Below are 27,553 nucleotides of genomic sequence, written 5' to 3' on the forward strand. Positions count from 1 at the left end.
TACAACATTGAATTTCTGAATTTGATGAAAGCCAACAATGTATGTGTGTGTTTAGCCTTCCCCCTCACACTACACACTATCTGCAGCCTGCGGATAGAGCTCTATTCAAGAGTTTAAAACATTTCTGGAGGATTGGGGGACGAAGGGTCACCAGGGAGAGTGGAGGGAAGCGTCTGGACAGGGCATGTTCATGTCATTGTTTTCCAAGGCCTGGAAGCAAGCTGCAACGCCCTCAAATGCCCAGGCTGGATTTCGTCAGGGATATTCCCATTCAACCCAGACAAGATGAAGAAAATTATTTTCATGCCATCGGAAACCACGGAGAGACCCTTAGAGCCTGCAATCGCAACTCCGAGCCATCCTCTGTGTGATGATAACAGGGATGATGATGATGAGGATTTCTATGATCAAGAAATGTTCCGAGCACACCCACCCACCCAGCCACCCTCTGCATGATGCTGTTCAGCCAGCAAGCTCTCCTCCTCGCCAATCTCCACAGCACCTCCTTCTGTCCGCCATTGTGACCCCACCACCTCTGGCACACGAAGTTGAAGTGGTGACACAGCCAGAGGTCTCCTTTAAATCGCTGATCACCCTTCCGGTCAGAGAACGGCCCACAACCAGCTGCCAGAGGGCAAAGCCACCGCCATATGATCTCACCAGTAAAGACCACTTTTATTTGATTAAAGAAAAAGCCCTGAAAATCAAGCAAAAGCAAAAGCAAGCAAATAAATCGATGAAGCAATCCACAGCAAAGAAAACACTCAAGAAAGTCGGTCAAGTCAACCAGGTTCCGTGTAATGTCTTCCAGCATTCTGATGGCGACTCAGATGACCCCAAGTCGACAGAGGAGTGGGTTTCTTGTGCAGTCTGTTCCCATTGGTTCCATGAAAGCTGTGCAGAGGACAATGGTGAGATTGACGACGACAATGCCTTTACATGTAAAGGTTGCCTGTTCCCAGAAATGTAGCAACTTATTAACTTCTGCAGGCCATTTGTTATCTGCTGTTTTTATTTGCTGTTGTTTGTTATATTGTAATAGGCCTATCTGCTGTTGTTAGTTATATTGTAATAGGCCTATGCAACATTTTTATATATTTACCTTAAATATACTTCATGAGTTCATAATAAATGCATCAAAACCATCATATTGTTTTATTTGCTTGATGATGCTCAATTTTCCAACGTTCATCATAATTTTCCAAACCTTGTTTTTTTTATCAAGAACAACATTGCAAATGATGAAATTACTGAACGTAAAAATAACCTACAGAATTACTTATTGAGGAAGTTTTGCTATCGTTCATGAATGAAGGTACACCATGGTTTATTTAGACCTTTTAACATAGACTTTACAGTGTCCCACATTAGGCAAATGACTGTCCCACATTAGGAAGCTGCACATTTTCTCAGACAGTTTGGCACTGATATCTATATCATTTATTTTATGAATGTGTCATCTGCATTTTCTCTTTTGATTTGATAAGGACACCCCTGAGGGTTTCACAAAGGTATTGAATATGGGTTTAATGTGTTGCCTTCACATCGAAATATTCTACATAAGTCTGAAAAGCCAAAAATTTCCCATATTGGGCAATCTACCCTACATATTGTTCCTTTAACAGTAAACACATTAACTTTAAGTTGAACAAGACAAATCAAATCAAAATAACTCGGTCTCTTGGTGTAATGGCAGGAACAAACAAACAAACTGTTCACGGAATAACCTAAAAGCCCGTGAAGACCTCAGGCTCAGGGTACAACGAACTCCGTTCAACTCATACGTCCAATGTTCGCCCCTTCCATCCGAACTAGCAACCATGCTTTCCCGGCTTACCTCAGCGTCGAACACAAGGTTGGGTATGGAATTCTCTTTTTTGGCAATTTTTGCAAAATTACTTGAAATCCTATAACCCACTTACAGCCACTGAGTTAGAAGTACTGACATGAACAAGTCAATCACCTGTGGAACGGGCAGGGCTGGAAAAACTCCAGCCAATGATTTCCAGACCCACCGAGTGGCATTGGACAGTAAGTACGTCAATCAAACGGTCGTACTGCACTTCTCATCTCAAAATCTCATCGGCCATCGGCTGCATCAACAACGAACTGATCTGTGACCTTGTTCCCCGATATGTAGCCTATGTGACCGGGGAACATAGGACCCTTTTTCAAAAAAAGGGTTCTATGTTCCCCGGTCTGTTACTTTTACCACCATTACTGCCAAATTCCGGCCGAGATAACTACCATTGCATGTTTTTACCTTTTGAGGAAGAGGGAGAGACGTGGGAGAACCTGACGCAGTCTATTCATACGCCGGTAAACAAACCCGGAGAAGCCCAATCCCTACGAGAGCTCCCCGCGCTACGGCCATCCGGAGGCGCACAGAGCTTTTGGCCGTGATATTATTATACAATTTTATTATATGATATTATATACTATTATATAAAGAGCTCCAGGAGTCGCAAACGGCAACAATCACTTTCTCCTCCATGCTGCAGTTCACCTAGCCTGGTTACAGTTCACCCCGGACAGCACTGCAATGAGTTGGTCGGTTGAACGCTGATTGGCTGTTACGTTACACATGTCAATCTGTGGCCACGCTGTTGAACGCTGATTGGCTGTCATCACGCGAATGTCGCGTCAAAGTTTAAATATTTTTAAAGATTGATAGATTGCGGGGAACATAGGACCCTTTTCCCAGGAAAGGGTCATATGTTCCCCGCTTTTCCCAAAAAGAAAAACGGGGAACATAGAACCGTTTAAAAAAAAAAAAAAAAAGGGTTCCCCGAGCGGGGAACATAGGACGGGGAACATAGGGATGACCCCTTTCAAATAACCGTTCAAGATCGGAAGTTAACCCTTGGAAACAGAAAGGGTTTGTGTCTCGGAGATGAACCTTGAACTGAGAAAGGAGACAGGATTCGTTGAAGAAGAACGTTTTCTCCGAGGGTTCGAGCTGATTTACAATTTTTATATCTTTTCTTATTGCGGAGGGCTCTTTCGTGCACAGAGGCCCCTGGGTCCATTTGGTACAATATACGCGCCAAAGGTTGAAACGATGATGACTGAATGTATGTAGATTCATTGTGAGCGAACTATGAGATTTTTTATCAAAAGGCCATTCAAGGGCAACTAGCCCTTCATATTTCATCAAAGCTACGAAGGGGTCTGGACCTTGAAATACATTATATTTATAGTCCAATAGGCTGAGAGTTGATCCCGACGCATGTTATAGCGATACAGAGAGCATTACAAATTAAGAACACGAAAAAGAAAACAACAAGGACAGGGAGACTATAAATGGAGTTTTAAAGAACATTGTGATAAAGCGATATCCAAAATATGTAACGGATATCTCTTCATGGAAAGTTGTTTATATTATAGCTTATCAATAACCTGATTATGACATCTAACATTGATAATTGTCTGCCTTGATAAACCACAATATTTTATATTCCATGATCTCCTTCCCCCATGTTAATCTAGATAAAACTTGGATTATGCTTTAATATTATAATATAACAAGCACCGTGGGCGTGCACGTATAGGCGGAATACTCATGCACCGCGTATACGCGTTTCCTACATTGGTTTGAGGAGGTTAATTTATCTAATGCTATGTTGGTTTTTAGAACAGCTATGTTATATTTTCCATCTGTATTGAACATGCTCGAAATGTGTGAAAGCAGTCACAAAACATATAGCTTTTATTTTACTATCTGTATGCTTTTAATGAAAGCAATCACACCGATACCGAATTGCAAGTGATGTAATGAGCATTAGTCTGAGATTCGTGTGTTTGATCCCGCCCCCTGGAACTGGGGGAGTGTGTTGGGGGGGGGGGGCTCCTTATATAAACCAGCGTGTGTGTTTCTCGTGCTTACTATCCGTCTATCCACGAAGGGACAGCTTCCAGGCGCTCAGATCGTTAAGCCAACTGCTGCTTCACCAGCCTCACCTGCAATATGTAAGTACACACACACACACACACACACACACACACACACACACACACACACACACACACACACACACACACACACACACAAAATCGATTTACAGATATGAGTAGGAGAAGTAGCCCGATGAATGACACTTGTTGAATGGCCAGGGCTGCTGTGTCAATGTTCTTGATTAATGTTCATGCCACCTGCAGTATGTTCGGATCATGCACCTTCCCTCCTCAAAGGTTTATGGTCGGCATGCTTATTGGGGTCACGCTCTGTAGCAAACAAAATCACGGCCATAGGATTACAAGCTTTAGTGCAATAATCTCAGAGTGAGAGTGTGTCTTGCAGATTTCTGCCCTGGCACCTAGTTGTACGTTCACAATTAGCCAATTGTGCTGCCATGGTAGAATATTTGATGTTTGGGATATACAGTGTTTTACAGTATTTTCTTCAAGGCATGAACTCGTGGCTTTAACTGGGACCTCATTGTTAATGATCAATATATTTATACAGCTCTGGCTGTTTTGTCAGAGTTGCAGGAGGCAAAGGTTTGGTTATTATCTCTCCATGTTCATACTTGTGGATTTGCTCTAATTTACACAAGGGTGTACTGTACAGTTTTCTGCCATGAACCAAATGCAGCCTTTGTCTCTGCTCTAAGATGAAGTTAAGAAGCCCTCATGGTAGGCTATTATCTGCCAAATAGTAGATCGCAGAGTCGCTCACCAGCTTCCGCAAAAGACTCAAAACTCACCTGTTCAGAGTTCACCTCGACTCTGCATGGCAACCCAGCCCCTTCCGGCCACCATTGTATGTTGTATGTCCTGGCACTTAATGTACACACTTATTGTAGGCACGTATTTATAGTACTTAATTGTGTTGCTTCTGTAACTGCTATAACTGCTGTACACAGGGTATGGGTTAGCCTAGCGATTGTTAGTACTTGCACTTGGTTCTATGAACATCTTTACTGTACTGACAGCAATATATTGTTTCACTTCTTATGACAAATGTACTTGTTGTAAGTCGCTTTGGATAAAAGCGTTTGCTAAATGCCCTAAATGTTAATTTACATTTTGAAACGGTGCAAAACTGACTTTCTTCGAGAACCCTAAGGGGATTCAGAAACCGTCAGGGAGGCCTAAATGAAAGGCTCCTGAACATACACATGACCTTCTTTTTTTTAAAGGTCCTACGCAATATCTTTGTTCCGATGCTCTTCTAACGCATTAGATCCATAATCAAAGTCGTCATCGTGGATGTATCTATTTGGGGAAGGCGAAGCCTGGCATTAATAAATCATACAAATAATCTCTACCACATAAGACCATAAATCCCCATTCTCATTTGGATTCAGACGTGGATGGTGTGGCCCCATAATGACACATGATTCAGAGCAGCAGTGCTTGTGCCAAAGGGATCCCAGGGCTTCGACTAATTACCTCAAAGTCTGCACATCTGATAGGGATTTGTGGGGTGGGTGGGGGCAGGGGGGCTCTACAAGATCTGCTCTCATTAACCGTGACCGAAACAATAACGTGTGCCCAGCCAAAAAATGTATCAAATTAAAATACTGTATTTTTTAATTTTCAAAATATTACAAAATACTTCTTTCCCCAAGGCAGTTTTTTAAACAACCTTTCTCTAATAGCCTTTATCATCTATCCCTTCACTTGTACACCTGGAAAAACATCTGAGAGCAAGAGACTCCTTCCATAATCAGTCAACAGATTAGATATACTGACCCCTCATGTTAGAGACATCCCAATATAAACCTCAGCCCAATCTGCAGCACCGCGCGTTTTGTGTTGTGATGACAATTTCATTCAGAGTGGCAAACTCTCGCCCCTTCCGGTAGAGCCCATGGGACCTATGAGATCGAAAAATTAATGGGTTTCAATGGAGAGAAAGTAATTACTTTCTCTCCATTGAAACCCATTCATTTTTCGATCTCATAGGCTCTACCGGAAGGGGCGTGACTTTGCCACTCTATAGATAGATAGATAGATAGATAGATAGATAGATACATAGATAGATAGATAGATAGATAGATAGATAGATAGATACATAGATAGATAGATAGATAGATAGATAGATAGATAGATAGATAGATGTCATCACGGTGTTTGACAGAAAGTATTTGACAGTATTTTTTAAATACAAAAATATACAACACTGAAGTATTTTGATACAAAATACGATGGCATTTTCATCATCTCAATAAAATACAAATTACAAAAATTTATTTTTTATTTGGTATTTTAAATACATTTATAAGAAATACTGCTTATCCCTGTGTGTAACCATATATGAGAATGTGTGAAATTATTTTATGTGAATATAACATAAACATGAGATTCTGAATCTAACATTTGTAGGTGAGTGGCTGCCACGTTAATATAGTGCACTTCATGTAACATAAGTGGGAAATACATGGACAGTTTATCCTAAATTACCAGTTTAGCGGACCAAAATGCCCTGGCCTGTTCTACGTTCATTCATGTAGTCTAATGTGATGGTACGGTAGCCTATCATGATGTATTGCCAACTTCAATCATTTCAAGGACATCAATACAGCTGGCAACACAGAGTAGAAAGACAGTGAAAGCAATATAATGAAGGATTTCCGTTAATTCTAAAAACCTGTGAGGGACACAAATCCAATAAACTATCTAGCTAGCTAATGGGGCATGTTTTTGTTTACTTCACGATGGCAGCCGCTGCGAGTAATATAACCGCTAGTGATGAGGACATTGTTTCTGATTTATGCTCAAAAATCTAAAGATGACATTCAGATAGTTTGCGTGCCAAATTGAGTGTCATTTCAAGTGGCTGCATCAACTATTTTGCAGTGGCTTGGCATTTATTAATTTAACAACTTTTACAATTTGCATGACGGTGTGTGTGTGTGTGTGTGTGTGTGTGTGTGTGTGTGTGTGTGTCTGTGTGTGTGTGTGTGTGTGTGTGTGTGTGTGTGTGTGTGTGTGTTCCTCAACTCCAGAGTAACCATGGACGCAGCAGAGTTCCGTCGCCGGGGAAAGGAGATGGTTGACTTTGTGGCGGACTACCTGGAGAACATTGAGCACAGGCGAGTGTACCCAGACGTGGAGCCCGGGTACCTGCGCTCCATGATCCCCTCCGAGGCCCCGCTGGAGCCTGAGAGCTACGAGGACGTGCTCAAGGACGTCGACAGGGTCATTATGCCCGGGGTGAGTCCTCACATGTATTTATTGTATTGCATTTTATTGAAAAAAAATTGGGCTTGGTTATTCATGTTATTATAACACTGTATTTGATTGCTACCATCTTATCTAACGGAGAGATTATGTTTACATATGTTTATTCATACGTACCCCTGAGATGGGGGGATTGTAATGACGTCTTTATCTTTGTTATAACAAGGTATTTTTTAAAATGTTTCATATTGAATTTCGTAGAGAGATATTGTCCAGTTGATTAAAAAATGTATCTTGAAGACAGTTTTTCAAATATATCTCAAATTGTTGGCAGAGGTCTAGCATTCTTCTTCTTTAAAATGATTTCTTCTCACTTTTGTCAAAATTAGCGTCAAAGGGAATCTAGCATTTATAATAGGTCTGGCCACATATTTACAAATAGCTGCACCCTAATGTACTTAACCTCTAGCACATTGTGTGATTAATTATATATTTGTGATTAATTATGAAAAAATAAAAGAAATACCGAAAAATAACAGACGTGGCTAGTTTTAAAGTTGAATGTTTTCCTCCGAGATTGACAGAGTATCTCTCGCCATCGAATGATTGTATGAGCTCACTAAATGTTTTGTGAATGGACATCTGGCAAACGGGCTTGTTCGGCTGGGTATAGTGGATTACTACTACGAGAAGCAGGGATGGAAGCTCTTACACACACACACACACACACACACACACACACACACACACACACACACACACACACACACACACACACACACACACACACACACACACACACACACACACACACACACACACAGGAAAGCAGATGTAATACGATGGAACAGCAGTCAGTCAAACAGTACAGTAGCCCAATTTTCTCTAAATATAGTAATGTTATCCGCTGGGAATACAATTGACAAATCGAATGAGCATGATATGTGCTCTGCCGCAGTCTACATTTAAGAGCATAGCTTCAACCAGAACCAAAAACCAGCCAACCTTTTGTTGTCGCTCATAGTTTGTCTTGTCTCTCGTTTTTCCAGATAACCCACTGGCAAAGCCCACACTTCCATGCCTATTTCCCCAGTGCCTCTTCCTACCCGGCTTTGTTGGCGGACATGCTCTGTGGTGGCCTAGGGTGTATTGGATTCACATGGGTAAGGCGGAAACACTCATGCTCTCTGTAAATGCTGAGAGTTTCTGTTGTTACAATTTGAGGGTTGTAGTGAGGGGGCAGAGTTCAGTGATGAATAACTAAAAAAGTGAATTCACCGGGAGCGACCTAAAATATAAATGACCTAGAGAACTTCACTCACTTACGGCTGCCTCCCATTTCTTACAGATGACAAATAAACTCAACTGTTTGTTACATTCAAATGTTTGTTCTGAAATCCTCCCTACAACACCTTTAATCAATCTAAGTCGAAGTCAAGATCTGTCCTTTTTTACACTATCGTCTTTTGTTGTTTAGGCTGCTAGTCCTGCTTGTACTGAGCTGGAAACAGTGATGTTGGACTGGCTGGGAAAGATGCTCCAGCTTCCAGAAGACTTCCTGGCGGGAACAAAGGGTCAGGGGGGAGGAGTCATTCAGGTCAGTCATCACAGGATTAACAATTTTTTTCGACATTTGTTTAATGTCAAAAGTGGAGTGGGATTCACCGGTCATTACAGGTCAAAGCAGTTTATATTTGCCCACATCCAGCTTCGGCTACTCTTACGTTAGTCTGATACCCATAACCATACTCTTATGCTGTTCTGCCATACTTTTTGTTTACAGTAATGGTTCAGATTGAGAATGATGGCTCAACCGCAAAAGCTGTTCATTCAGAGCAAAACCATATAATATCACTCGTAAAGACCAAACCAATTTAAGTTGAATGCTTAACTGTTTACTATTATAACTGCTGCAATCCTCCAAGTTGCAAATCTCAGCCAAGCCCAGCATTACCCAGGCAGAAAGTGAAATCACCGACCTAACACACATTATGTATTATTACAAGCTCGATTGGACATCAAGGCATTGTGAAGGTTGTTCCACCGTTGCTAACAACGTGAGCGCTTATACGACAACAGTCGGCATTGATTTGTCCTTTCTCTCGGGTTGCGGAAATTGGCAGGAAATTGCCTCTCAATATGTCAGCCACAGACGCGGGCTGCCTTTTAACGCTGCTGGGATTGTTTTGTGTGTGTGAAGGGAATGAGGATGGAGGTTGCCTGACGCAAACACGGCAAACCCAGGCAGCTGGGTCTCACCGCCTCCCTCTGCATGCGTGCGTGCAGGTGCTTGTTTTGTGCTAAGTGGTGGCGCATGAGTGTGCATCCTGATGACAGATCATTTCATGTCAAGTTATTGTAGCTGTGTGTGCACACACGCACACTTCACCATCACACAGCTGGGAAGTGTGTGTCTGTGTTTGTGATTGCTTACGTGTGAATGGGCTTTTACGTCTGTCAACCTTACCCCACCCCTCGCCTACCCCTCCACACCACCTTTCTGATGCTGCCTCTCTCTTTTTTAAGTGCAGATCGCTATGGTAACAAATGGGCCTCCCCTCACTTCAGCAGTGCTAATGAGCGTCGTGGCAGCGGTGTGTTGTAACATCCTCACAACAGAAGTGGTTCATCTATGATGACCCGACCAGAGTAGTTATTAGCTGTAGCTATCGCGATTGTACTGGTTGAAAGCACATAAGACTGCTCTTTCAGTCATCTGTGCTTCATCATTTACATGGAATCGTATGTGTTTTGATGTACTGGTTGAGTGTCTTTGTGTGCTTCAATGGTAATGAGCTCATTTGGTCAAATTGTGTCAGGCCGTTCTCTTCAGCCAGTCGCTGTCTCTTCCTTTACCTACACACCTGTGGGCGATCTTTCTTGTCAGTCTGCAGAATATAAACCCCGGTTTCCCAGTCACTCCTCGTCTGTCTGACTTCCGGTCTGTTGCGTCCCCTCGCCTGTCTCACTATCTGTCTGTTGCGTCCCCTCCCCTGTCTGTCTACCTGTCTGTTGCGTTCCCTTGCCTGTCTGTCTCCCTGTCTGTTGCCGACTCCTTGCCTGTCTGAATACCTGTCTGTTGCGTCCCCTCGCCTGTCTGTCTACCTGTCTGTCTGTCCAGCCTCCTGTTGTTGACTCCTTGAATGTCGGTCTTTGTCGTGCGTTTTGGGTCCCCTAATTCTCAGAATCTTAACAAAATGTTTCTGAGCAAGTGGGTGGACGCCAAGGAAAATATTGGATTTTATCATCAATCCATCATGGTAATTCATCCCGACAGCTAAGAAGTCATGATTCATGTTTCCCGTCTGAGTTTTGCTCAAAGCCACAAATTAAAGTCTCTTCTACTTCTCTTGTCTGATTTGAATGCTTTATTGGTTTATGGATTTCTAGCCATTCCCATTATTCTACTAATGGTGCTTTAGATATAGACAGTCAAACATTTCCCCATAATGTAAATCCTGTAAAAGCCCTTATATTCTTTATGGCTTCACACATTAGGATAACATTTATATTATTATATAAAAACAGTGTCTTGTTAATGTATAATTCCTTTTCTTATAGGGTACGGCTAGTGAAGCGACTCTGATGGCGTTGCTGGCTGCTCGCTGCAAAGCGGTGAAATGTGTCCACGAGTCCGATCCTCAACGATCGGAGGCTGACATCATCTCCAAACTGATCGCGTACACCTCAGAAGAAGTATGATTTTTTTTTCAATAAGATAGACCGAAACTTCGTTAATGTCTAGTATATTAACCCATTCATCCTTAATCTGTTATTATTCTGCCAGTATTACTAAAGACATTCAGAAGATAGCTGGTAGTATGTCGATCCTGACATTTAAAAATGTATATCTGCGCCGTGGAGCAAGCAGTGTCTTTGTAGCTGGACACACAGTGTGGTCCGGGGGGAACTGCAGTGAGTCTGCACCCTTCTATAGTAATAGTCCGGGAGCAGGTCAGGGCTAAACAGAGAGAATGGGTCACTGGCTGGATCTAATCAGGTTTAATACAAGACCAGCTCCGTGATTGGATTAGAGCATTGCCTGGGGGCCATACAGACCTTTACAGACAGAGGTGCTGTTTTTCTAACCATTCAAGTACAATGCTCGCTAGCTTACAATTTCCAAGGTGAAAACGATATCATTATTTACCATTGTAAACCACCACCAGAATTGTAATTCCCCATACTCATTTAATCGTCAACATCTTAGAGTGGTTTCTGACCACCATTCCTAAATATGAGTGACAGACTAAATGATCTACCTCACCCTCGGAAACATGTAAGGGATAATGCCCGACGAGGTGTCCATTATCAGGAATTAATGGACGACGTGGAGGCGTGAACCGTCCGACGCGAAGCGGTTGCCTCCGCGAAGTCCATTAATTCCTGATAATGGACACCTCGAAGGGCATTATCCCGCTTATACCACGGTCACTTACCAACGGTGACCAAATTAAGACCATTCATTTATATTTTCATGAGTTTTACAATCTGAATATAAAGTTTTCCACAAAACATACATTTGTTTCCCTGGTTACGCCTGAGGGTCCGACTAATACCCGGAACCACCATTACACGCCCGTTGGGTTCTCATGCAACGGAAACGTTGTTCACTCCTCCAGTAATTAGGACGGACCATAGCTACGACTTTAGAACGGGAGGTAGCGGGAGGATAGTCCGCTGAGCTTTGTTTTGTTTCCCGTTGCTATGGTTACTACTATTTTAGAGACGATACGCCAGCTAGCGCATTAATTGAGAACGGTAAACAGACAATTTGACGGAACTACTTGTCCAGGTGTCCGTATATCAGGAGTTAATGCACACCCTGCATCCAATCAGAATCGAGTATTCCCGCAGACCGTGGTATAAAGTAGAATATCGGATACCTTGAGAGGCTGGGGGTGGGGGCTGTTTGGTAGAAGACCATAACCCTGAATCTCTGGTCCTCACCTTCTCCCTCAGGCCCACTCTTCAGTGGAGCGAGCCGGCCTGATTGGCGGAGTGGGGATAAGGATGGTGGCCACCGATGAGCACTTCTCTGTCAGAGCAGAGACCCTGGAGAAGATGGTGGCTGAGGACAAGGCCGCTGGATTCATACCCTTCTTTGTAGGAAAACGTGCACCCAGTCTGACACATCCATGCACACACACTACACATGCATATAATAATAATAATAATAATAATAATAATAATAATAATAATAATAAATTGTATTTATAATGCACTAGAATATATGCACTATATATCGTAGTTTGTCTTCGTGCCGTGTTCATCACTGATCAAATACAACAATTTGATAGGTTTTCTTGAGGCTTAATCTTGCTAATGAAGGTTTTCAGACTCTCTAACAAATGGGCCTACGGGCAATTTCTCGCTAAACGTGATTATTTTAATTGTAGATTAACGATGACGAGATCCTTCCACCACATCCATGGCGTTCTCTCGCTTACAGCTGGGTCAAAACCTGCGCACGGACCCAGAGCTGGAGTGAAGCGATACTCCCTGAAATGGTGTTGCTCGTAAAAGGAAACCAGCCCGACCAATAAAAATAAAAAACAAGCTCAGAGCAGAGCGAATTAAAAGCACTTCACCCCAGGATGCCTCACCTACCATGGCAACGGCTGTGTTGATGATGATGATGATGACACACTTCCTGGGGGTGACTCAGCGGTTGGTGACGGAGTGTGCTCACAGGACGGAGGGTTTTTTGTTGGGTAGCACACGTTATTGTTTCGGTCGCGGTTAATGAGAGCAGATCTTGTAGACCCCCCCCCTGCCCCCACCCACCCCACAGATCCCTATCAGATGTGCAGACTTTGAAGTAATTGGTCGAAGCCCTGGGATCCCTTTGGCACAAGCACTGCTGCTCTTAATCATGTGTCATTATGGGGCCACACCATCCAAGTCTGAATCCAAATGAGAATGGGTATTTATGGTCTTGTGTGGTAGATATTATTTGTATGATATATTAATGCCAGGCTTCGCCTTCCCCAAAGAGATACGTCCACGATGACGCCTTTGATTATGCATCTAATGCGTTAGAAGAGCATCGGAACAAGGATATTGCGTAGGACCTTTAAAAAAAAGAAGGTCATGTGTATGTTCAGGAGCCTTTCATTTAGGCCTCCCTGACGGTTTCGGAATCCCCTCAGGGTTCTCGAAGAAAGTCAGTTTAGCACCGTTTCAAAATGTACACTTACATTTAGGGCATTTAGCAGACGGTTTTCTCCAAAGCGACTTACCAAAGGTATATTTGTCATAACAAAGTGAAAAAATATATTGCTGTCGGTACAGTATGCATGTTCGTAAAACCAAGTGCAAAGCACTAACAATCGCTAGGTTAAACCATTCCCCATATAGAACAAAGATAGCTTGAATAAGACCCTATTTATCTAAGTACTACAACTAAATACGACATAAATGGTTGCCTTCAGTTCCATATACAGTACTATACTTTATAATGAGGCAAACATGGAAGTTCTTCCATGAAGGTTGTCCAATCTGATCATTTGTGTGAATTCTGCTTTCTCTGTGTCTTTCAGTTCTGCGCAACTCTTGGCACCACTCCCTCTTGTGCGTTTGATAAAATCACTGAGCTCGGGCCTCTATGTGAGTAAGACCCCTAGTAAATCTTACATTTGTTGGAATAAATGCTGCTTGTTTATTTCAGCTCATTGGAAGAGAATTTGTCACGGCATGGAGTTGCTTCTATTAAATGATGTTTCTCTCATTGTTCCTGCTTGTATGCTACAGGTAACGCAGAGAACATCTGGATGCACATTGATGCGGCGTATGCTGGAAGTTCATTTATATGTCCAGAATTCAGGCCTTTGTTGGATGGTGTCGAAGTAAGTCCATATCAACACATTATTTATCTTCTTCAAAGCGTTTTCATAATTTGCATTCATGAACGTGTGTCTGCAGAGCAAGAAGATACAAACGCATGCATATTAACGTCTGGAGGCTTACATTTGCATGGTATGACGTTAATGACAACCAACAAATGGGTGGGAGTAACCGATAACCACAGCAAGAGAGAGAGCGTCGATGTGCCTTTTAGAGGCGGCCAGTGCAGCTGCGGCTCCTCACCTCCAACACAGACAGAGGCACACGAAGCAATAGATGAGAGCAGGAGTAATTTCCTGAGGCAGAGTTAGACCTTTAGATAAGGTCTTTCCCCTTCCTCTTCAGAAGAACATAGCTGTTTGTTCAGAGAGAGAGAGAGAGGGAGAGGGAGAGAGAGAGAGAGAGAGAGAACCATAGAAATAGACACAGAGAGGGTAGAGAAAGAGAGAGAGCGAGAGAGAGAGAGAGAGAGAGAGAGAGAGAGAGAGAGAGAGAGAGAGAGAGAGAGAGAGAGAGAGAGAGAGAGAGAGAGAGAGAACCATAGAAATAGACACAGAGAGGGTAGAGAAAGAGAGAGAGAGAGAGAGAGAGAGAGAGAGAGAGAGAGAGAGAGAGAGAGAGAGAGAGAACCATAGAAATAGACACAGAGAGGGTAGAGAAAGAGAGAGAGAGAGAGAGAGAGAGAGAGAGAGAGAGAGAGAGAGAGAGAGAGAGAGAGAGAGAGAGAGAGAGAGAGAGAGAGACTTAGATAATCCAGTACAAACAATTCAGTCCTTAATGTTATTTGGTGTAGCATGGAGGACCAAATGACTGGAATTGGTCGGTCAAACATTAGGACTACAACAGACCAATGCCCTGTAGAACATAAAGGGTCACTTCAGGATTGACGGGCTGCTGCCCTCCTCTCCTCCTCTGGAGTGCTGGTTGCTAGGATATGAGTGATGGGCAGGCAACAGACCCCCCCTTTGAATCTGTCAGCATGGTAACTGCCAGCCAGGAGTGCCGTATTGTCTCTCGGCCACCGGTTATTTAGATTGGGTTTTTGCGAAGGCAGATGGAGAGGAGGATATTAGAAAGGAGATAGTGATCAAATTACTGCAGGTTGCAAACACGGGCGATTCCTCTTTCTTTGAAGGGAAAATCCTGCTCCGGCGAATGAGGCGATTCATGGGCTGTTTTTGAGGCTTTGGTGTGTAGATGTGGCTCTTTTTTACCCATCTAAACAAAAAAGCGGCTGTTTTAGAGTAGATAATGGCTGGCCGGAGAAGGTCTGCCTCTCTGCCAATTGGTTGGTTTTTTTAATAGCAAATGATGACATTTAAAAATGGACATTTAAATAATACATATTTTGAAAGGAAACACTTTAGACAAAACTCACTCTTTGAATATTTCAAGGATTGAGAGACAGACATGACCTGGCTGGGTAGAGGCTACAACCAATATATCTTTACAAATATTATATCGGAATAAATATATCGGAATATACACCGGCTTAATCTTAATACAATATCGGGAAAAATAAAACAACTGAAATGTTGATTAAAGTGAATGAATGCCTTGACTTCTGGAAGTTATTTGTTAAATTGCATAACTTCTTGTAGAACTTTGTTATAAACTAACGTTTACCGTCCTTCCTTTCATTTTATTAATTTTAAAGTTTGCAGATTCATTCAACTTCAACCCCCATAAATGGCTTTTAGTCAACTTTGACTGTTCTGCGATGTGGTAAGTTATGCTAAATAATATATACCAGTACTGTATATATTATTTTTGTTGTTAGTATCTTTTCCTGAACTTAATATAGCTACTGAGTAATCGACACAGGTACAAAAAGAGCAGTAGCATCTGCTCCTCTGTCAACAGTTCACAATGAAAAAATCAAACACCTCTTGCTTCATAAGCTAGGCGGCTAAAACAAAACCACCCGATTTGGCAGATAGTGAATGGGAGCCACAAGGTTAATACTGGCCATCGGAACAGTACAATAGTATTCATGACCTTCACCTTTGCGATATAATTTCAGGTAACATTTCAAATTCCAAAAGGTTGAAAGGGGAATATGGCAGCGGTCCATATTTTCTCAAATGGGCCAATATATTAAAGATAACATTGCTTCCCCCACATGCTGAGCTGAGTTTACAATCTGTGTTTAGTGATTTATTAAGTATAAAGTGATATATTAATGGAAGCATCAGAGGAAAATGACTTACTGTATTTACTTCTTGTTTCCCTTACGTTTGTCTGAGTATCTAGCACAATTATATATATAAACGTAATGTATGATTTAATGTATATTGTTATACATGAACTGTTCACATTGGACATGAATCATACATGCTGTTACTAAATATATGGAAAAAGGAGTATGTATTTTACTGACAGTGATTCTAATGAGAGATGGCTTCTTCCATTGCCCACGAGGGATATTGATGTCTGACAGACTTAAGATGAGAACAGTTATGATGAACATATGTTGAATTGAATGGTCGCCTGCTTTGGAAAAACCTATTTGTCTTTTTGTGATGTACAACGCATCCTCTGTCCATTTTACCGTGTTGTTGGCTGGTTCACTTTGAGACAGCTAAACTGTATCAATCTCTGTAGATAACGATATTACAAGATTGATCCCTGCTAAATATCTTCCTAGTATTCGGTTATCCAATGCTAAATGATATTATTTATATTATTATATATAGCTTAATATATATATAATAGTATTATATGGTTATGAAACGTGCAGTTATTTCCGGGGGCCCAGAACATATTTTTAATGGTTTGATGTAAGGAGCCATTCACATTTGACTAACCCTTGTGATTAACTACACTAACTAACTCTTGTGTAACATTAAGATCAAGCTTAGACCCCAATCCAATGCAAACACATAAAAGAGGCATCTAAGAAATCCACTACTGAACTAAGTAGTTCCACATTAGAGGTGGCTTTTGGTTCCAGCGAACTATCCCACCATTGTGCTTTCATCCATGGCTCGGGCTTCAGCGAGTCTCACGAATCAGACTTTAGATTAAGGTCCAAAGTCTGATGGCAGACTAGGTCAAATGTGTCTGAAAGGGGCTGTTTCATTTTCTGCATCCTATTAGTTTTGACCATCGTTGCGAGAGGCAGGTATCTGTAATTATGTAATAGGCGAACAGAAACGTAGCGGTAGCTAACTGTGAAAAAAGGTTACAAACAACGCTGTAGACGGGTCACTGTAGGAATACACACAGTAGAGATACATAGAAATACCAAGCAGCCCCCTTCTGAGAGCTTCATTCAACCACGCTAGTGAGTTTTTTTGTTGTTTCCCGAGCCCAGGCTTGGTGCCAAGCATCCAGGACATAAAAGAATGGACCATGTTCTGAAAAATGGTTGCCCATTCATTCTTATGAAAACGGCTCAATGGCGCAGGGGAACATCAAGGAGGGATATGCTTCCGCATAATGGGCGCCTAGACACGCCCTAGTCCGTGACGTACCGGATGCAGAAATATTCTCGTTTTCTAGCATTGTTAGCATTGTAGCATCCAGAACGAGCACACTCGCATTGATTACCGACCATGGAAGTAAAAGTTACTAACCCCCCCGATGATTCTCAATATGTGATCTTTAAATTACACTCCTCCTGCCATCTGGGCAACAATTATTATTTAACAATAAAAAAAATATATATAATTTATATTATTATTTTAGATTAGTTTGTCAATTTTTGACATTATAAAGAAGAACACCTTGTATTTTCATTTTTGTATTTTAAAACAAAAATCTTAATTACAACTCGTTTTTTTATATATTTTTCTGTTTCTCTGTTTCTGAAACGAGAATCTAATGACCAAATATATATACACAGACCCATCAGATCTGAATGACAGAAATACAATTGAGAATCTTTTTATTTCAATATTCAGAGGAAATCAGGTCTACTGTATGTAAATAAGATTAAAGATTTCTAGGTAGTATAGCTGATAACTGATAACCCTAACCCTGTAATAGGCTACTATAATCAAGAGCACATACAGGCAATTCAAATAAAAAGAGATAGAACTTTATTGATCTGGGAACTTCATAAATAAAGATTGCTGCATATAACATACAGTATAACAGCAACAACGTAGTAAACATATGTAGGCTTAGAAAAATACAGTTCAATGTTATTGCTTAAGAAACAGATTCCTTCCAACTAACTATTTACGAAAAATGCAATCAATAATTTATATAAAAGTAAATGGTTACATATCGACCAGCAACGAAGTTGGAGTAGCCTACCCAAATAATGAATTGTAATAATGAATTGTAACACACCAACATTGTTAACTGTCATACATTGCTAAACAAGCAAATGAAAATGAAATAACAATGCAACTGACATTTTAATATTAGACTACTATTAATATTATGAAAATTACGTAGGTCTCCCATAATCATTCAGGTAATCAATACGTCAGTGCCTGTTACAGCTATTTCAATGATATGTGTGTTTTGTATATCCGTGTTCAACGCCATTCATGTAAGTAAATGGAAAAACCTCGGACACGAGAAGTTAATGGAGCCGTGCACTTCTTTAATAGGTCCATGGCACTGAGCCGTTTGTTTCACTATGACTCCTTTCAGCTGCCCACCCCGCCTGCTCCAGCAAAAAATAAATACATAAAACGGCTAATAAAACGCTTGAGGAGGCGTTTTGAAAAGAGAAAAAATCATTTATTTTAGAACATGGTATAAATATAATTATGAGCCTTTGATTGATATCCCAAAAAAATTTGTGGAGACACATTCCTGTTCCCCACTTGTATTGGAGTGAACGGCGATATCTATTTCTGGGACTCCATGAATTGACAGACCCGTCCAAAGCCCGCTAAAACGGGTGCAATACCAGGCTTGGCCTGCGGTAGTATGCACTGGTCCTGGGGGGCCTGCTGCCAAGCCCCCAGGAACAGTGCATACTTCCGCAATCCACCAGTGCTCAGCGGCCTGGTATTGCAGCTGTTTAAGCGGGCTGTGGACGGGTCCCTCGATTCAAGGGGTCCAGAAGTAGAATATTTCTGCATCCGGTACGTCATGAACTAGGGCGTGGCTAGGCTCCCATGATGCGGAAGCATATCTCTCCTTGATGTTGCCCTGCGCCATTGAGCAGTTTACATAGGAACGAATGGGCGCCATTTTGGAATCCGGTGTCCATTCTATAATATGTCCATGCTCTGTGCCGTTTCTCCCGGACGCTCTGCTATAACCCAACAGGACATGACGTGTCCTTCTCTGCTGTGACACAGGGTCAAGAAGCGAACCGACCTGATAGGGGCGTTCAAACTGGACCCAGTCTACCTCAAGTACGACAACCAGGAATCAGGTATGTGCCGCCCTCGTCCCACCAATCAGACCTGGGAGAGGCATCTACACAGCACTAGTACGTTTCTGTAAAGGTTTTGAATGAACGTCATGCAGACTTCCAACTGTGGAAACACGCTGATAAAACCCACTTAAAGATTCGCACAAATTAGTTTTATTTCGGTAGAATATCTCTGTAACGGAACAGGAAACAAGGCTTAGCTCCTCCCCTCGCTGTTATTTGTTTCCTTCCAAGGAGCTATCAATTATACTATCACCAGGATGGCTGGACCCGAGATTAGTGCAGCGCAAAAAATACATTCAAATACCTGGTTTTACCTTTCTTACTTTGTCTGAATTATTTTGGTGTTAGTTCTTCTGCTTATGCAAGTTCATCAACGAACCCATTCTTCATGAGGAACCAGCCATGGCAGGGCAGCGATAGTGCTGAGTAGGACCACAGTTGGATGTAGCTAGGGATTAATTCCTAATCCAGTGGAGTGTGAGTGTGAGGTGGGTGTTAAAGGGTTTACGATCTGAGTGGCGACTTAGTCGGATTTAAAGTTATGTCAACACACAAGACACAGCCGATGGCCACATTTCATTCACCACCCAACCCTGTTTGTGAACGGTGGTTACTAATTAAAAAGTTACAAAAGTTTTAACCTGTGCAACATAGTTAAGCATTCTTCAATTGTACAAAAAGTATACTCAACACTATATGCTACTACTATACTACAATACACAATACTGAGGCACACATAACCAGATAAATATACCCAATGATAGTCTGTGTACATGCATGCGTGTGTGCGTGCATGCGTGTTTGCACAAGCATGTGTGCAAGTGACGTCACTTACACACACGTGTGCGTGTGTTTGTATATGTGTGCGCGTGAGACTTTGTGTCTTCCACCGTCTCCCCGCTCTCTCCCCCAACAGATGTGCTGAGAGATGCACCGTAATCTATTTGACAGACAGACGGGAGCGATGAGACAGAAAGGGTCCACCTCCTCCCATTGTACGGCCCCTCACGACTCCTGGCACACAGGATCTGAGCTCTCCCACCTAATAAGCGGTTGTGGGGCTGCTAGCTCCGGGGTGCCTCTCAGTCGATCCGTTTGCCTAGGAACTGGGCTGAGCTGAGCTAGCCCACGACAGCGGTCGACATGTGTGTGTCTGCTCGATGCTAATCGACTTACTAACAACTACTAATGTTTTTAACAGCACAATTCATACTGAATCGGGAGAGGTTTGAAACTGTTTTCTGAGGACTATATTTAAAATCTGTCAATGATTGAGATATAAACTTTGAATGTGAATAGACATAAGAATAGAGCTATTAGATATTCGAGGGAACGTTCCGGGCTAAGCCGAGCATGCCCTCAAATTCGAGTCGTCCCCTGGGTATAGCAAAGGACTGATCCTGTGGAACAGTCTTGTGTCATGTATGAGAGGGTTTATCCTGGTTACGGTGGTGTTTCAATGCACCGTGAAGGATTTAGATTGCATTAACAATATGGAAATGGCAATGATCCTGTTAAGGCGATATAGCGTTGCAGCCGGATGTGAAACATTTGTTTGTTGACTTATGTCGTGCGTGTCATCCATCATCCAGATTTGTTGTTTATTTTTAGCTCAGGTGGGCTACTGTACTGGGGTTTGATCAATGGTATATTTTCCTGCTTAGTGAGAAAGGCGTGTGTTTGTTGACGTTCAAGAATATAAAATCAGGTGATTTATAATTTTTTGGACTGGCTCTCCCTCCTGGCACTGTCCAAAACAAAAATCCACTTTATAAGAATTTATATATATATATATATACTTATATTTTATAGTAAAACAATAATCAAAGGCCGTTATATTGCTGAGAGTGTCCATGAATGTATCATTATTATATACATTTTTAACAAATTATTTTTCCACTATAGGTCTGGTTACAGATTATAGGGTAAGATACGGTTATATTACCTTTTAATCTTTGCTCATTATAATTATTTGTCCGAGAGTAGCTTTGGTGTCGTGCTAATATTATGTTTTTCCATTACTCTCCACTTCATCCTTCCTCTCGACATATCTCCCGCTCTCCTCTCCTCTCCCCTGCTCACCTCCTAACCACAATCTTTCATTTCCTCAACACCTCTCTTATCCACATCTTCCCTCTCCTCTCTTCCCCTCCTCTCCTATCCACATCTTTCCTTTCCTCTACTCTCCTCACCTCCCCTCCTATCCACATCATTCTCCTCTGTTCACATTTCCTCCTCTTCTCTCTCCCCCCCTCCCCTCCCTCCTCTACTCCTCTCCTCCTTTCTCCACTCCACTCCCCTCCTCTCCCCTCCCCTCCTCTCCCTTCCTCTCCCCTCCTATCCCTCCTCTACTCTACTCCTCCCCACTCCTCTATACTCCCCTCCTCCTCTCTCCTCCTCTCCTCTGACTCTCAGCATTGGGGCATTCCACTTGGCCGGAGGTTCCGCTCACTGAAGTTATGGTTTGTGTTCCGCATGTACGGGCAGAGCGGCCTGCAGGCCTACATCCGTAAGGTACGCTACCGACCAACACTGAACCTTAGAAAATATATCAATAGTAATAACAAAAAAAGACAGTGCCTTATATGCATACAACAGCATCGTTCACTGATATTCATGTCTTAAAGATGGGTGGTTCTGTGTAACTATGAGAATGGACACAAACATTTAGTGTCTTTTCTGGACTTTAAAATCCCCCTTTCTCCCACTTCATCATCCTCACTAAATTACCTCCTGTTTCCCTCTTGCCATCCTCACTTAATGTTCTTCCTCGTAAAGAAAACAACCAATACACTGTCAATTTCGCAATAGAGTGGACGATATGAATCACGAGCGGCAATAAAATAGAAAGAGAGGGAAAGCAGGAAGCATGGCCAGCCGGCCTTGAGACTCATCAGCGCTTTCCAAGATTGAGTTGATTTGGACCGAATGTTTTCAAGGGAGATCGTCATTCACTAAAGATTGCGGTGAAGATTGAAAGGCAGCTGTAAAAAGTGGGCTTTGATCCGTCCATGTATTCAGAAGCCCCTTCTGCTTTTTTATTGCACCTTCCCTCCAGCCCCTACCTCTTCATTCAAATCAGCCTGGATTCTCCATGATGAACCGTGTACCCTTAGCTTCTTCCATAGCCATCCACGGTGCCTCTAGCCACAGTACGTGTCATACTACATTAATCTTCTCAATTGGATGCAAGAGGAAACAAAAACAGACATGCATGGAAAATTACCCTTGTCTTACAAGGACAAGGCTGACAGCCCATGGCGCCTGTCAGGGCAAAATAAATGACGTAAATAGATGTTTACTTATTTATACAGAACACATATACTCATGGTGTCTGTATATGTAATGATGTTTTTATCTCTGATCGATATATATACTGTATATAATTATGAATGAACGTTTGTACTGAGGTGGAGGGACTCTCAAATAAAATCCATCCATCCATCCATCTTTACAAAGACACAAAAGCATATGCATGCACCTACCTATGCTTTTGTGCCTGTAATGAACCCCTCCTTGCAGTAGGGCCGTCGGCACATGCCGTTTCAGAACGGCAGTTACCGTTTCAGAAAGGCAGTTACCGTTCCTGAACGGCATATGCCATGGTATGTCAGTGGTCGCGGTGGCACATGCCACAGGCCAATTAACGATCTCGGCGTCTCTCCCTCCTTGAACAAAATTGAACAAACTAATTGTAATGACAGAACAGCTTTCAGGTTGGCGTCACAGTCTCACAATTATCAGGTTATTTGAAAAGAATAATTCATATCCACCACATCCATTTACCCCTTTTTCCTCCTTTAATAAGAGAAAGAGAAGTGTGAAATTGTATTGCCTCTAATACTTGTAGCTGAGAACTAAATCTGGATATTGGTCATCAGGGATGGGCAAAAATACATCAAAATGTATTTCGAAATAAAATACCAAATACCAACCTTAAAAAATTATCAAAATAAGCAACAAAATACAGCAGCCCAAAAATGCGTCAAAATAAAATACTGTATTTTAGTATTTTCAAAATACAACAAAATACTTCTTTCCCCAAGGCAGTTTTTTATACAAACTTTCTCTAATAGCCTTTTTCATCTGTCCCTTCACTTGTACACCTGGAAAAACATCTGAGAGCAAGAGACTCCTTCCATAATCAGTCAACAGATTAGATATGCTGACCCCTCATGTTAGAGACATCCCAATATAAACCTCTGCCCTGAGAAATGTTCAGTATCTCAAGGAACCCTACCTTATTTACTCTCTTGGTGTAATAGATTGCCCACTATGTATCAGTGACAATAACTCAAAGACAAACAATCCAAATGGATGATTTATTTAGAAATTTAAACTAGGTAGCATTTTAACCTTTTCAGTTATTTAACACCATCACTACCAAAGTTATGGTGAGTTGCATTACAGTTGAACAATTTTGTATACACCTGAAACTGGTGTGTGCACAACCTCTATCAATGTAAATACAAAGAAAATGTCAAAAAGAAAACAATTTGGTTGTCACATTAATACCATCCAATCAGTTAAGCAAAATAGAAGCCAATAATTATGTCAATTATGACCGCCCATAGCGTGTGCAATGTGCATGCCCATAGCAAGTGTGAAACAGCGCCAGGCACAGTGGTCGGAAGCGGTATCACAGGGGCTTGACCATGCGAGGCACAGACACAGGGACAGAGATTTCGTGCTTTACAGATGGATGGATGGATGGATGGATGGATGGATGGATGGATGGATGGATGGATGGATGGATGGATGGATGGATGGATGGATGGATGGATGGATGGATGGATGGATGGATGGATGGATGGATGGATGGATGGATGGATGGATGGATAGATAGATAGATAGATAGATAGATAGATGTCATCACAGTGTTTGACAGAAAGTATTTTACAGTATTTTTAAAATACAAAAATACACATCACTGAAGTATTATTATACAAAATACTAAGGCATTTTCATAAACTCAATAAAATACAAATTACAAAATAGTATTTTGTATTTAATGAATATACGATATACTAACGGCACTTCGACGTTAGTATAAAATAACGGAGCAGAGCAAAGTTCCCAAAATGGTTGCCAGAGAATGGCAACAACCGAAAAAACATTTACTCTAGATTTTTTCTTAAATTAGGGTTTATTTGAGCAAATTAAGAAAAATGCAAAATATCCAAGAGGACTATATTGTAAGACATATTAAAACGTTTAAAGAAAACTAAAAAACTCTTTTGTGTTCACAACCCCTTTAATTCTTCTTAATATTAGGTTTTTCCTGAATTTTTAGATGAAGTAGAACAAAATATTTCTACAATGCAAGGCTACCATCTAGTGGTGTAAGCAAGAATTGCTTCCGTAATGACAATCGCTTAATCTGTATAGAGCCTGTTGCATATAAGCTACTATACAAGGCCGACTGCTATTGTTTCGTCTTTTTGTAACACTCTGTAACAGTACAACCATTTTAGACATTTAAGTGATCCACACTATCTTTTGTTTGCAGCATGTGGAACTGGCCAAAGTGTTCGAGACTATGGTAAAAAAGGATAAAAGGTTTGAGATCTGTGCGGAAGTCGTCTTGGGACTCGTCTGTTTCAGGCTGAAGGTAAACATCCGCTGTAGATTCTTTCTTTCTTTCTTTCTTTCTTTCTTTCTTTCTTTCTTTCTTTCTTTCTTTCCTTCCTTTCCTTCCTTCCTTCCTTCCTTCCTTCCTTCTTTCCTTCTTTCCTTCTTTCCTTCTTTCCTTCCTTCCTTCCGTCCTTCCCTCCCTCACTCCCTCCCTCATAATTCACCCCTCTCCCACCGTGCGTTGTCCCCAGGGTTCGGATGAGCTCAACGAAGCCCTGCTGAAGGAGATGACCCATCTGGGGCGGATCCACCTGGTTCCCTGTAAGCTGCGCGGGCGTTTCGTCCTGCGCTTCGCCGTCTGCGGGCGGACCACCGAGCTGCGCCACGTCCAGGAGGCGTGGACGCACATCACGGAGCTGTCCAGCGAGCTCCTGCTGAAGCACCATTCATAATCATAATCATAAGAGTAGTGTTAATGGTGATGATCATAATGACCCTCTGAGTGGTGAGACGGGGAGGGGGTGGGACCAAACAGGGGACCTTGAATCCCAAAGGAAAAGGAATGAGGCCTGAAACGGGGACCAAATTCTGAGACTTTATTGTTGCAAATTTTGTTAAAAGTAAGAAAGATTTAAGAGCTGTCATTTCAGTGTGATTTGTCTGATATGCCATTGCTGTCCGTCGGCTTGAAGTGTGTGAAATGCTCTGTGAGAATATCTGTGCTTGTGACTGCCTGCTTCTGTATCGTGAGACTGTAATCGACCGCTCACGGCTCATTTCCGACCCATCTGGAACTCTTTCCCCCCCCGATTGGTTCAAGGAGTCCACCTTGCCTGTCAATCACACTGCGTTATCATAGCCCTACTATAGGTGGATCACGTGTTCTGCAGATGTTTACTATTTTTCGCTGTGTAAAGTTATGCAGTGTATTCTTGGACGTGGGTACATGAATACATAACATGACTTCCTGATTTCAGTTCTCCCCTTGCTTCGTCGGGTGCGCGTTCATGACAAGAACAGGCTTATGTGTAGTTCCTTACCGTGTGTTAATTGTATCGCTGTAAAAGGTTTGAGTGTGTGTGTGTGTGTCTTTCTCTCTTTCTGTCTGTGTGTGTGCGTGTCTCTCTGTCTGTTGTTTGATGGGGTGTATTCAAATGCTTCCTAACCATGCGTCTTTCATTGAATGTAGGCTACAACACGCTGCTTCAAGGGAATTTCACACAATGTGTTAAAAGTTTGTCCATATGCAGGCAAGTGAAGATCCATTAATTGTACCTTCAAGCTTTTTGCAGGCGAGACATACATTTAAATAAGAATTGAAATGACTCAAGTAATGAATCTGAAGGAAACCCCAATTATCCATGATGTAATAGGCAGACTTTACCAATGAGTGGCACATTGCTGATGCAGAAGTCTTCTGTCACACAAGATATATTATCTTATTATTTATATTAGGCCTAGCTGTTAGGCCTAAATTGATTAACATTGATTTAAATGTTTGTCTTTCATCCTATCTTTCAAGAGAACAAACAGAAACATCAAATAGATGGATCATCTTAGCCTGGACTTCTGAGAAATGCAATTTATTCTCATCTGAATGTGATGTTTTGTCGGATGAACTAGATTAAAAAAAGTAGTCAAAGGTAATCTGAGGTGGGCGATATTTAAATGTTCAATCGCCCATACCACACCCTTTAATCGCTTATTCTTTTACCATGACTGAATTAAAGAGTCTGATAGATGATGGTCGACACTGTGAAATCAAAGAAAAAAAACAAAAAACTTAAGCATGGGTAAATGTAAAACCTCCTTCACTCCTTCACAAGTCTATAATGTGTGACCCTTATAAGCAAATTTCAAAAGCCTTACAAATAAGCTTAAATATATACCAAAGAAAGCTTGTACTTATCCATCTTGGAATTTGAATAAAACCTTGGGTTGAGGATATATTAGTAGTGCCAGTGTATCTTAATCTAGTGATCCCTTAGTTTCTGAAACGGTAGCCCTGATTAGCCGTAACCCTATAGATGAACACTGTTCTTGAGGATGACACTAGCTTGTTGAAGCTGTAGCCTACTACAATTATGTATAGTGCTCGTTTAAGCTGTACTATCATTATGTTTAGTGACCATAATAGTTATTGGGCGCTTGTTGGACCCTGGTACTGTTAAATAATTAACTTGAACTCGATAAACTAAATTGCTATGTGCTGGACAGAGCGACAGCTCTGGTATGGTATGGTTAGCTAATCCATTTGTGTGTGTCTTGGTGTGTTTCCACTGTTCAGAACTATGAATTAAAATGACACTGCCATGATTTGAGTTTTCTTATCAAAATAATATTGAGTATGTAGCCTAGAAAAAATACTAAATAAAATCAGTTTCCTCTGCTATTGCCGCATACGAAGATAATATAAATAAAAAAAGAAATAACAGATACATCCTTCATATAAACTTTGTCACGAATCAGCAACCCGTTTCCTGACAGTTGCATTTTCCAGAGTCAACCACAAGAGTACGCCACTGCTGCAATATAGTTTGAAATTAAAACCACGTTATCGCTAATGCATAGCTTCGTGGGACCATGCTGATCTCACGAGTTCACCTCTAGGTGTTGAATTAATCCTGTTGAATACACATTTTGCCAGAAGTCCTCAAG

At 41.6% G+C, this 27,553-nt stretch overlaps 1 protein-coding gene across 3 annotated transcripts; it reads left to right on the forward strand.

The window, feature by feature from the left end:
- Positions 1-1,785: 1,785 nt before the first annotated feature.
- Positions 1,786-27,546, forward strand: ddc (dopa decarboxylase). Of its 3 annotated transcripts, XM_056602681.1 has the most exons (15): positions 1,786-2,031; positions 3,906-3,969; positions 6,954-7,161; positions 8,178-8,291; positions 8,606-8,725; positions 10,690-10,824; positions 12,091-12,234; positions 13,671-13,737; positions 13,882-13,976; positions 15,632-15,699; positions 19,242-19,318; positions 21,227-21,246; positions 21,737-21,835; positions 24,831-24,932; positions 25,147-27,546. In XM_056602681.1, exons 3-15 carry the CDS (start codon positions 6,961-6,963, stop codon positions 25,345-25,347), a joined length of 1,443 nt encoding a protein of 480 aa, XP_056458656.1. In that variant the 5' UTR covers positions 1,786-2,031; positions 3,906-3,969; positions 6,954-6,960; the 3' UTR covers positions 25,348-27,546. The 3 variants fall into 3 exon arrangements, with proteins under 3 accessions (XP_056458656.1, XP_056458655.1, XP_056458657.1); XM_056602680.1 differs by lacking the exon at positions 3,906-3,969 and having other exon boundaries at positions 1,786-2,035; XM_056602682.1 differs by lacking the exon at positions 3,906-3,969.
- The last annotated feature ends 7 nt before the right edge of the window (positions 27,547-27,553 follow it).

Source organism: Gadus chalcogrammus, chromosome 11 (assembly GCF_026213295.1).
Source record: "Gadus chalcogrammus isolate NIFS_2021 chromosome 11, NIFS_Gcha_1.0, whole genome shotgun sequence".
In the NCBI taxonomy this organism is placed as follows: domain Eukaryota; kingdom Metazoa; phylum Chordata; class Actinopteri; order Gadiformes; family Gadidae; genus Gadus; species Gadus chalcogrammus.

What these genes read in the sequence shown, in the direction of transcription:
- ddc (XM_056602680.1), top strand. Translation starts at nt 1,947, where the DNA reads ATGAACAAGTCAATCACCTGTGGAACGGGCAGGGCTGGAAAAACTCCA. An exon ending in GGTGTATTGGATTCACATGG is followed by an intron (nt 8,292 to 8,605) that starts GTAAGGCGGAAA and finishes TTTGTTGTTTAG; the next exon opens with GCTGCTAGTCCTGCTTGTAC. An exon ending in CTTTGTTGGATGGTGTCGAA is followed by an intron (nt 13,977 to 15,631) that starts GTAAGTCCATAT and finishes TTAATTTTAAAG; the next exon opens with TTTGCAGATTCATTCAACTT.